Here is a 10877-nt window from a genome sequence, read left to right as displayed (position 1 = left end):
GTAGGGGGGAGGTCAGGTGGAGTAGTGTGTGTGGGGGTCAAGTGAGGGAGTGTGGGGGAGTGGTCAGGTGGGGCTGTGTGTGCTGAGGGGTCAGGTGGGGTAGTGTGTGTGGAGAGGTCAGGTGGGGCATCAAATTTGGCGCTCCTGGACTGGACGGTCGTAGGCTGGGGAGGACCAGAAAAAATGGCCCTTCCCACCCTAGTACTACTAGGCTGCTACTGTTTGGTTTTTAAACCTAGCTGGTTATGAAACTAATTGGGTTCCCCCTATTTCCATAACCAGCCAGGTTTAAAAATCAAACAAAAGCAGCCTAGTAGTACCAGGGTGGGAAGGGCCATTTGCTTTGGCCCTCCCAAGCCTAATTATACCAGCCTGCTACCGCCAAGTCCAGGAGTGCCTAATTTGACGCTCCTGGACAACTGGTACCCGGCTTATCCCAGTACCCCTGGTGACATTGGGTACTAGGGTAATATTGGGGGGGGGTAGTGTTAGCCATTTTGTAGTGGCTAACATTAGGCCTGGGCTTAATAATGGATGCTGTCTATCCTTCCACTAAGTCTGAAAGTAAATAAAAATAAAACACAACATAACAAAGAAAAGTATTTGTTAAAGGCGTTATCCAGTGCTACAAAAACATGGCCACTGTTCCCCCTACTGTTGTCTCCAGTTCAGGTGCGGTTTGCAATTAAGCTCCATTTACTTCAATGTAGGGCTGGGCGATATGGCCAAAAAATAAAATCTCGATTTTTTTAAAATTTTGGACGATTCTCGATTTAAATCTCGATTTTTTTCTCTTTTTGCTAAACAAACAGGACATTTTTCTCCCTGCAGCATCAGAAACTATTTTATAGACGTTTGAGACAACAACCATATTGCTTCCCAGTGTAACAGTGCTCCTCCCGTGCCCCTATGTAGTAGACAAGCCCATTGTGTGCCCCATATAAGTAGTTTTCCCAAATATGTGCCCTATGTACTAGTGTATTAGTAGTAGTACAGATGAGGGGATTAGCAGTACAGGTAAAGATGAGGGGTGTAGTAGTGGTACAGATGAGGGGTGTAGTAGTAGTAGTACAGGAACAGATGAGGGGTGCAGTAGTAGTAGTGCAGGTAAAGATGAGGGGTGTAGTAGTAGTACAGGTACAGATGAGGGGTGTAGTAGTAGTACAGGTACTGATGAGGGGTGTAGTAGTACAGGTACAGATGAGGGGTGTAGTAGTAGTACAGGTACAGATGAGGGGTGTAGTAGTAGTACAGGTAAAGATGAGGGGTGTAGTAGTAGTAGTACAGGTATAGATGAGCCTGGTGTAGTAGTAGTACAGGTACAGATGAGGAGTGTAGTAGTAGTAGTACAGGTAAAGATGAGGGGTGTAGTAGTAGTACAGGTAAAGATGAGGGTCAGGGACATAGCTAAGAGCATGGGGCAGACTGGGGGGAAGGGCATGGGGTACACTGGGCTGGAGAGCATGGGGTACACTGGGGGGGGGCAAGTATGGGGCACACTGGGGGGAGCAAGGGGCAGACTAGGGGGGAAAGGCATGGGGTACACTGGGGGACATGCATGGGGCACACTGGGGGGTGCATGGGGCAGATCGGGGGGAGAATAGGGCAGATCGGCAGGGGCATGGAGCAGACCGGGGCAGGAGGGAACATACCTGGTGTACCCGCTCTGCGCGGGCGCACACCACCGGCACTTGCGCTCTCCTCCCGCCCGCACTACTCCCCACAGCGGACCCGCCCCCATAGCCAGACATATACGCGCGCGTCCTCCCGGCCGCACATGGAGGTCCCCGGAGGAGGCTGCAGATACTGAAGCATCGGGTGATAGTGTCGCTGCTGTACAGCTCCAGCACCCGCAGCGATCACCCGATGCTTCAGTATCTGCAGCCTCCTCCGGGGACCTCCATGTGCGGCCGGGAGGAAGCGCTCGTACACGTCCGGCTATGGGGGCGGGTCAGAGGCGGGGACATAGGACGCTGCTGGGCGCTCTCACTCCTCACGCTGTTTCAGTAGCTGGAGGATGCGAGCAGCCCGCCCGCGCGTCCAAACCAATGATTTTTTTGGAAAATCGATTTTCGATTTTCCAAAAAAGTCAAATCGATTCTCAAATTCTGGGCGAATTAATCGAATTAATTCGATTAATCGCCCAGCCCTACTTCAATGGAACTGAGTTTCAAAACCCCACCCAAACTGGGGACAACAGTAGGGGGAAAGTGGCCATGTTTTTGTAGCGCTGGATAACCCCTTTAAAAAAAAAAAAAAAAAAACACCCCCACACTTCTCGTTGACCATTTTATTTAAATAAAAACAACGCTGGTCATCGCCATACTTCATTGAATCTGACGTAATCCACAAGATACCAATACAGGGGTACCTCTGTTCTCGAACTTAATTGGTTCCGGAAGGCAGTTTGAGAACCAAGCAGTTTGAAAACCGAGCAGTGTCTTCCCATAGGAAATAATGTAAATGTGATTAATTGGTTCCAGCAGCCACCAATAATTACATACAGTACCCATATATTACACTTATAAGTGCCCAGTATAATCTCTACAGTACATTACAGCACTATACTGTACAGGACATTAAACATAAGAAATGTTCATCAGAACCAGCAATTATAGTACAGTAGTCACCAACTCCTCACCCATCCTTTACTGTATAGCGTCCCCCCCATCCAAGCACTGTAATGTATGGGATAGGTGGTGCACTGCCTGTACTACTACTGCACTGTATATGCACTCAAGCAGTCTTATACAGCACTGTACTGTATGTGAAGCCTCACCACTGCTTAACTCGCCAGGTACAACCCACCATCCACGCTCGCAAAAACGTTCGAAAACCGAGCAAAGTTCGAATTTCAAACACTACTTCTGGGTAAATTTTCGTTCGAATACCAAGCAGTTTGAGTTCCAAAGCGTTTGAAAACCGAGGTATTACTGTATCTGGAAAACAAAAGGAGCAGAACACCCAGCATTGTGGCAGGTGTTCTGCACCTGACAGTAGGCAGCATCTTAGCAGATGCTACTTATAGTCTGCCACACAAGGGGTTAAGTATGGATGCATAGCATCCACACTTTAACCTTTGTGTGCCAGACTGAACTATGTGGCCCCCAAGGGGCTATAGGGAACCAATCAGCCCAAATGGGCTGATATGGTTCCCTGAGCCGCTGTATACAGCTTCTGAGCAGCCCGCGGCACGTATCGACCGCCGCTGCAGCAGGAGCTGTATACCCGAGAAAAAGCAGTTTGATGACCCGGGCGCGTGACAGGCAGAGACAGGGAGGTAGTCATCTGGGTGGCTAACCCCCCCCCCCCCCCCCCCCCCCCCCCCCCCGGGCTCTAGTCACCACTCTGTGTCTGTTAACACTCTCGGATGGGATGACTGACAGGCAGAGAGGTCCGTTACTGGAGCCGCTCAGATGACTACCTCCCAGTGTCTGGCCAGTAACAGACCTCTCTGCCTGTCAATCATCCCGTCCAAGAGCGTTGACAGGCAGAGAGCGGTGACTAGTGACGGGCGGGGAGCACCCAGATGACTACCTCCCCGTCTCTCCCTGTCACACGCCTGGGTCATCAAACTGCTTTTTCTCAGGTATACAGCTTCTGCTGCAGCCGCAGTCGGTACGTGCTGCGGGCTGCTCAGAAGGTGTATACAGTGGTTCAGGGAACCATATCAGCCCAATCGGATGCATGCCATCCTCATTTAACCCCATGGGGGCCACAATGATGTCACAATGTGCCCATCCCAGCAAGGAATGGGGTTAATTGCACCCCTCCCTGTGCCGTGTCTGCCACCCGCTCCAGCAAGGTAGGGGTCACTAAACCCCTTCCTTTCTGGAGCAGGTGCATTCTGGTTGGCATTTTGACCCAAACATGGACTTCAGCATTGAGACTTTCACACAGAAAGGCAAAAACACCATGTGTTGCGTTGGCGTTTTTTGGGGGCATAAGAAAAAGCCCCAAAAAAACTGTGTCTGAGGGCACCTTTAGGCTCTACAAAAGATGTGTCAAACGCAGGCCCTCCAGCTGTTTTAAAACTACAATTCCCATCATGCTAAAGCTTTGGCTGTCCAGGCATGATGGGACTTGTAGTTTTGCTACAACTAGAGGGCCTGAGTTTGACATCCCTGCTCTACACTTTTCCAGCGCCCCAATTAATGCCTTTCTTGAAGCCCTGCATAGTATAAGTTAGAGGGCTTTGCAGGACTAGAAGGTCTGCGTTACTGTAAAGTGCAGAATCAGGGAGTGCAGATAGAATAGGAGTCCCTGTTACTATACACACCGTACACATTCAGTAGCTCTCTAAGCTGCAGTCATAGAGCGCCGCACAATGTATATATAGGATAGCAGGGCTATATGCATTACCACTCACTTTTCATTCATAGAGGCAAAACATTTTGCACCCCCAGACAATGCAGTCTATGGTGCTTCCATTCACTGCTTGTGTCAGAATATCATAACATGTGATCCAAAGCAGGATGGGGGTATAACATCTAATATACTCCACCTCGTGATACTGTCCAGGCATGATAAAATGGCAGTATTTTAGTACAATAAATCCTCATCTGGAACATAATAATACCACACGCTGTGTCACCTGAAAATAGTGGCACTCACAAGGTCCCCTGACAGCATTATCTACAATTTGCTCCATATACATCATAACTCCTATATTAAAAGGGTTATCCAGCGCTAAAAAAAACATGGCCACTTTCTTCCAGAGACAGGCCCACTCATGTTTTTGTAGCGCTGGATAACCCCTTTAATTACACTAGACACAGTGCTGTCTCATAGTAAGACTCTTAGTTACCCATAGCAACCAATCACAGCTCAGCATTCATTTTACCAGAGCAATGTGAGAGATATAAGCTGAGCTGCGATTGGTTGCAATGGGTCTCTGTTGAAATGAAAGCTGAGCCATGATCGGCTGCTATGGATCTCTGTTGAAATAAAAGCTAAGCTGCGATTGGTTACAATGGGTGTCTGGTGAAATAAAAGCTGCAATTGGTTACTATGGGTGTCTGGTAAAATGTAAACTGAGCTGCGATTGGTTACTATGGGTCTCTGGTGAAATAAAAGCTGCCCTGTGATTGGTTGCTATGGGTCTGTGGTGAAATGAAAGCTGACCTGTGATTGGTTGCTATGGGTCTCTGGTGAAATGAAAGCTGACCTGTGATTGGTTGCTATGGGTCTCTGGTGAAATGAAAGCTGTCGTGTGATTGGTTGCTATTGGTCTTTGGTGAAATGAAAGCTGTCCTGTGATTGGTTGCTATGGGTCTCTGGTGAAATGAAAGCTGACCTGTGATTGGTTGCTATGGGTCTCTGGTAAAATGAAAGCTGAACTGTGATTGGTTGCTATGGGTCTCTAGTGAAATGAAAGCTGAACTGTGATTGGTTGCTATGGGTCTCTAGTGAAATGAAAGCTGAACTGTGATTGGTTGCTATGGGTCTGTGGTGAAATGAAAGCTGACCTGTGATTGGTTGCTATGGGTCTCTGGTAAAATGAAAGCTGAACTGTGATTGGTTGCTATGGGTCTCTAGTGAAATGAAAGCTGAACTGTGATTGGTTGCTATGGGTCTGTGGTGAAATGAAAGCTGACCTGTGATTGGTTGCTATGGGTCTCTGGTGAAATGAAAGCTGAACTGTGATTGGTCTCCACCTGATCTTGTTATAATGAACACTGGTCCAGATTTATTAAAGTGTGTGTATATAGAGCTCTCCACAGCAACCAATCACAGCTCAGTTTGAAGCTCTAGTAAAATGTAAGCTGAGCTGTGATTGGTTGTTATGGGCATTTTACACACCTTAATAAATATGGGCCACTGTGTATATGCAGGTTTATAATGGTTTGCTCCTTCAAACTTTCCAGGGCAGCTGTAATATATGTTATAGCGATTTATCAATTCGTGTGGGGCAGTTACCCATAGCTGGGGCAGTTACCCATAGCAACCAACCAGATTCCAGCTTCATTTTCAAGAAGACCTCAGACAACTGAAAGCGGGAATCTGACAGGTTGCTATGACAACTTTCCCTCACGGTGAGGTAAATCTCCCTGGCTGCTACACAGGGCAGGTTGTGCACATAGAACAATTACTCAGGCTAGTGATGCTGTGGATTTCCTGCTGGTGAACCTCCGCAGCCTATCTGCCGTGTGTGCATACACCCTCACAGAAAACAGCCAAGAGGCTGCAGACACTATATATATATATACACAGGTGACCACCCCACAGACCTATTATTGGCGGGCCCCTGCGGAAAGCCGCAGTACATGGGCCGGGTACAGGGTTACTAACTCCCACTAACTTGTAGGTAGGTACCTGGTAGTTGCCTGTGATGAGGAGGGGGGCGCCACCTGCTTCCTCCCTGCAGCTAATTGGGACAACCCAGCTGGCCGCCTCACACTGACTGCCCCAGTGACCGGAAACCAGAGGCCACAAGGGGGAGCTAGAGAGGAGGAGGAGCGTGTCACATGATCACACTGCTGGCCTCTCTGCTGAGGCGATGAATCTCTCTGCAGCTCATCACACTAATAACCCAGGAATATGTTATATAGAGCTGCTCTGTACTAATAATCCTATATGATGAACACCCCCCAGCGGCTGAGCTATAGCCTCTCCACTGCCTATCCTCTCTATGGAAGATGCTGCGGAGGAAGCTCCTGTGATTACGGGGCAGACAACGCGTCAGGGAAACTGCGCATGCGCGTCCTGATATGGCTGCCCTACAGCTACATGATGTTGCCAGGGGCAATTGGACCACAGGGCTTGTGGTATTTAGGACAATTATAGATAAAATATAAACTCTTTGTATTCTGAACCTTGATGAGCAAGCAATTTTTTTCATTTTTTTTCCCCAATGTTGTCAAACAAGAGCTCTAACATTGTTATTAGTTCATTACAAGTTACTTTTTAATCGCGCCATCTTGAGGTTAAAGTGTACAGTACCTGTCACCACATCAGCTTATTACATTTTATTAGTAGAATTGTCTAATGGTGCGTTTACACGTAATGATTATCGTGCGAATTTGCGCGATAACGATCGAATTCGAACGATAATCGTACGTGTAAACGCAGTGAACGATCAAACGACGAACGAGAAATCGTTCATTTTGATCTTTCAACAAGTTATCAAGTCGTCGTTCGCAAAAAAAATCGCACATCGTTCCGTGTGAACAGTCGTTCGCCGATTTAACCATTGTGTGAGATCGATCGCAAAACGAATTTTCCATACGATATATCGTACCATATAAACGCTGATCGTTATGAAAAAAAAATCGTTACTCCGACATCGATAATCGTACAATCGGGCCAATTATCGTTTCGTGTAAACGCACCATTAGTTGCTTCTAGCAACCAATCAGATTCCACCTTTCTTTCATCACGGAGTCTGAAAAATGAAAAGTGGAATCTGATTGGTTGCTAGGGGCAACTAAGACAATTCTACTTTATATATATATAATGTTTTCTATTATAGCAAAGCAAAAAAAAAACCATTTCTGACAGCCAGAACTCTTAATTTTTTTGCCGAAGGGATTATTGCAGGATGAGCTGTATTTTTTATCGGTAACAGTCCTGTGGTAGCTTCGATCTTTTCATAATTTTTATTTCTGCATTTTTGGAGGCAAGGTGACCACAAATACCAATTCTAGCTCAGTTTTTTTGAGGTTTTTATTATTACAGATAATTAACAGTATTTATTGTTACAAACGTGGCAATCCCTAGTGTGTTTGCTTTTATTTTTTAGTAATGATAAAAATGTAAGTGTGTATATATAGATAGATATAGAAACCAGTGACAGCACCGGTCTCCGCAGCGCCAATCGCATGGGCTCAGCTTCCACGTTATATACAGTTAATGCCAGCTCTAAGCTACGCTGCACCGAAAGTTTACTACCTTTACTTCATGCTGATTGTGAAGGAGTTAAAAGGCATATCTTTTTTTACCTTTTCATCTAAAGAACAATGTCAGGTCTTTTTTTTTTTTTTTTTTGCTATACCAATTGCACTTGTTCTTACATTGTTCACCATTTGAAAGTTCCACCAAGTAAAAGTTGGATAGCTTGGTGAAACCCATCATACTGATGCTGGAAAAGCTTGGAGACTTCCCCATCTCTCTTGTTGGTTAGCCGCCTATCCTCCTGTGTAGTTAAAGAAAAAAAAATCTATACTCACCTGGCTGCAGTCCTCTGGTGAACCCTCTTCCTGCTGTGCCGAGGAGCTGGGAGGAGAGAGCAACCTCTTGTAGTCAGAGGCACGAGAGTGACTGGCAGAGTAGGAAGCCAGTGGTTTCTCGCCTAGTCACTGCTCTGTATAACTATATGCATTCCTAATGAGCGCTTATAGCAGGGGTGGGGAACCTCCGGCCCGCGGGCCGCATCCGGCCCCTGAGACCTCCCGATGTGGCCCGCAGCTCCCCTGTGATGCGCGCCGCTCTGGAGGAGGAAGGAGCCGGCATACACAGCATCCTCCGGTGTCTGTGACAGCTGCCGGACACAGGAGGATGCTGTCTATGCCGGCTTCTTCCCCAGCAGAGCGGCGCGTGTCTTCAGTCTCCTGCGGGCCGCGCGCGATGACGTCATTTCATCGCGCGCCGCCTGCAGGAGAAAGACCGGCACAGAGGACCTGGGACAGAAGAGGACATGGGCAGCGTGGGAGCGGAGGTAAGGTGAGTGGGATGTTTATTTTTTTTATTTGGGGGTTAACTAGGCCACCAGGGACATGCCTGATGGGGGTTAACTAGGCCACCAGGGACATGCCTGATGGGGGTTAACTAGGCCACCAGGGACATGCCTGATGGGGGTTAACTAGGCCACCAGGGACATGCCTGATGGGGGTTAACTAGGCCACCAGGGATATGCCTGATGGGGGTTAACTAGGCCACCAGGGACATGCCTGACGGGGGTTAACTAGGCTACCAGGGACATGCCTGATGGGGGTTAACTAGGCTACCAGGGACATGACTGACGGGGGTTAACTAGGCCTACCAGAGGCATCACTGGGGGGGTTAACTAGGCTACCAGGGACATGATTTGGGGGTTAACTAGACTACAAGGGGCATCACTGGGGGGTTAACTACAATAGCAGGGGCATCACTGGGGGTTAACTACAATAGCAGGGGCACTAGGGGAACAATACTTTGCCTTGCCCCGGGTGCTGCAAACCCACGCTACTAACTGCAGCGCTCAGTATGCGGCCCTCAAATGATTTTATTAATGCCCGATCGGCCCTCGACATGGAAAAGGTTCCCCATCCCTGGCTTATAGTCAAAGGCATGGGGGCTGACCCAGGGGGTCAGGCTTCCCAGGACATATTCAAGACATTATTTTGCCTGCGCTGTCTCTTCAAAATTGGGACATTCCCACCAAAATCGGTACTGTTGCCAACTATGTTGTACTGTATATATCACACTTACTGAGGCGTACCCCAGATGATACCCGGTTTTACCCGTAGTTTTTTATGTTGTAACTTTTATTGATTTCAGGTTAAAATACGTAATGGTGAATAAAGAGCAATTCTAAAATATTGCTGCTCCCAACTAAGGCTGGGTCCACACTATGTTTCTGCAATCCGTTTTTTTTTGCAAAAAAACAGATGCAGTTGTGTGCATCCATTTTGATCCGTTTTTACATTGACTTCCATTATATAAAAAACTGATCAAAACGCCTCAGGTGTTTTTTAACATACACAAAAACGTAGCTGACCTAACTTTTGTGTACGTTAAAAAAAAAAACTGATGCGTTTTGATCCGTTTTTTTTTTATAATGAAAGTCAATGACATAGCATGTAGTATTGTGTCAGGTGACATAGCATGTAGTATTATTATGTTCTGAATAAGGATTTACTACAAAATTTAGAAGCTAAAGGTGTTTGGAGGCAAACTCACAAAAGTGAAATATAGCTGAAAGAAGTCACCATGGTGTGGGCCAAATGTGGAAGGAAAGAAAGGTGACAGACAAGATGTCACCTGCATTTGACTGTGTCCCATCAGCACTGTATTTGCTTGTCAGGTTTAATGTAATGATGTATGACACAACAACTCCCAGCATATCCTTATCATTGCTGGAAGCTGTACTTTCACATGGCAAAAGTACAGAACTTTATGCTGACCTGGTAATTGGTATATTAGAGCCTTAAGGTGCGTTTACACGTAACGATTATCGTGCGAATTTGCGCCAATAACGATCGAATTCTAACGATAATTGTACGTGAAAACGCAGCGAACGATCAAACGACGAACGAGAAATCGTTCATTTTGATCTTTCAACATGTTATCAAATCGTCGTTTGTCGTTCGCAAAAAAATCGCAGATCGTTCCGTGTGAACAGTCGTTCGCCGATTTAACCAATGTGTGAGATAGGCTTAAGCGATCGCAAAACGATTTTCCGTACGATAAATCGTACCGTCTAAACGCTGATCGTTATGAAAAAAAAATCGTTACTCCGACATCGTTAATCGTACGATCGGGCCAATTATCGTTTCGTGTAAACGCACCTTAAAAGGGAAACTTTCAGCATTATCAGTTGCATATGAATCTACTATGTTCCTATAGGGGAAGAGATGCAGATTCCAGCAATGATCTTTTTATCTTTCTCTGTGGAACAGTTTTTAAAAAGGCCTGGCGCAGCATTTGCAGGTTGCTGATGCTGGCCCTGCTGCCTCCTAACAGCAGAGGGTGCCATTTGGGGCCACCACTTCAGAAGAAGTGCCCCTGTGCAATTATTTGAAATTTGAAGAAGTGCCCCAGTGCAATTATTTGAAATTGCTAGTTACATGTTTTTTTATTTTTAAACAATGAAATGTAAAGCAACATATTCCATCGGAACCATGATATATCTCAAGCAGGTGATACCTGAAGCACTTAAACCAGCGAATGTACTATCT

General features: G+C 46.6%; 1 protein-coding gene across 2 annotated transcripts in view; it reads left to right on the top strand.

Moving 5' to 3' along the window:
• Positions 1-5985: 5985 nt before the first annotated feature.
• Positions 5986-10877, top strand: part of LOC138798523 (olfactory receptor 5AR1-like) — a 34291-nt gene continuing 29399 nt past the window's right edge. Inside the window, exon 1 of one of the 2 annotated variants that reach the window (XM_069979034.1) lies at positions 5986-6035. Coding sequence is in view for 1 of the 2 variants with exons in the window: in XM_069979031.1 (XP_069835132.1) it covers positions 6017-6040 (24 nt within the window). In the remaining variant the exon portion in view is untranslated. Of the gene's footprint in view, positions 6041-10877 lie in introns of both variants that reach the window. The other variant, XM_069979031.1, reaches the window with a different exon arrangement.

This window comes from Dendropsophus ebraccatus, chromosome 8, assembly GCF_027789765.1.
Source record: "Dendropsophus ebraccatus isolate aDenEbr1 chromosome 8, aDenEbr1.pat, whole genome shotgun sequence".
Taxonomy (NCBI): Eukaryota; Metazoa; Chordata; class Amphibia; order Anura; family Hylidae; genus Dendropsophus; species Dendropsophus ebraccatus.
The sequence above is the reverse complement of the archived record's forward strand: the minus strand, read 5'-3'. Positions and strand labels throughout refer to the sequence as shown.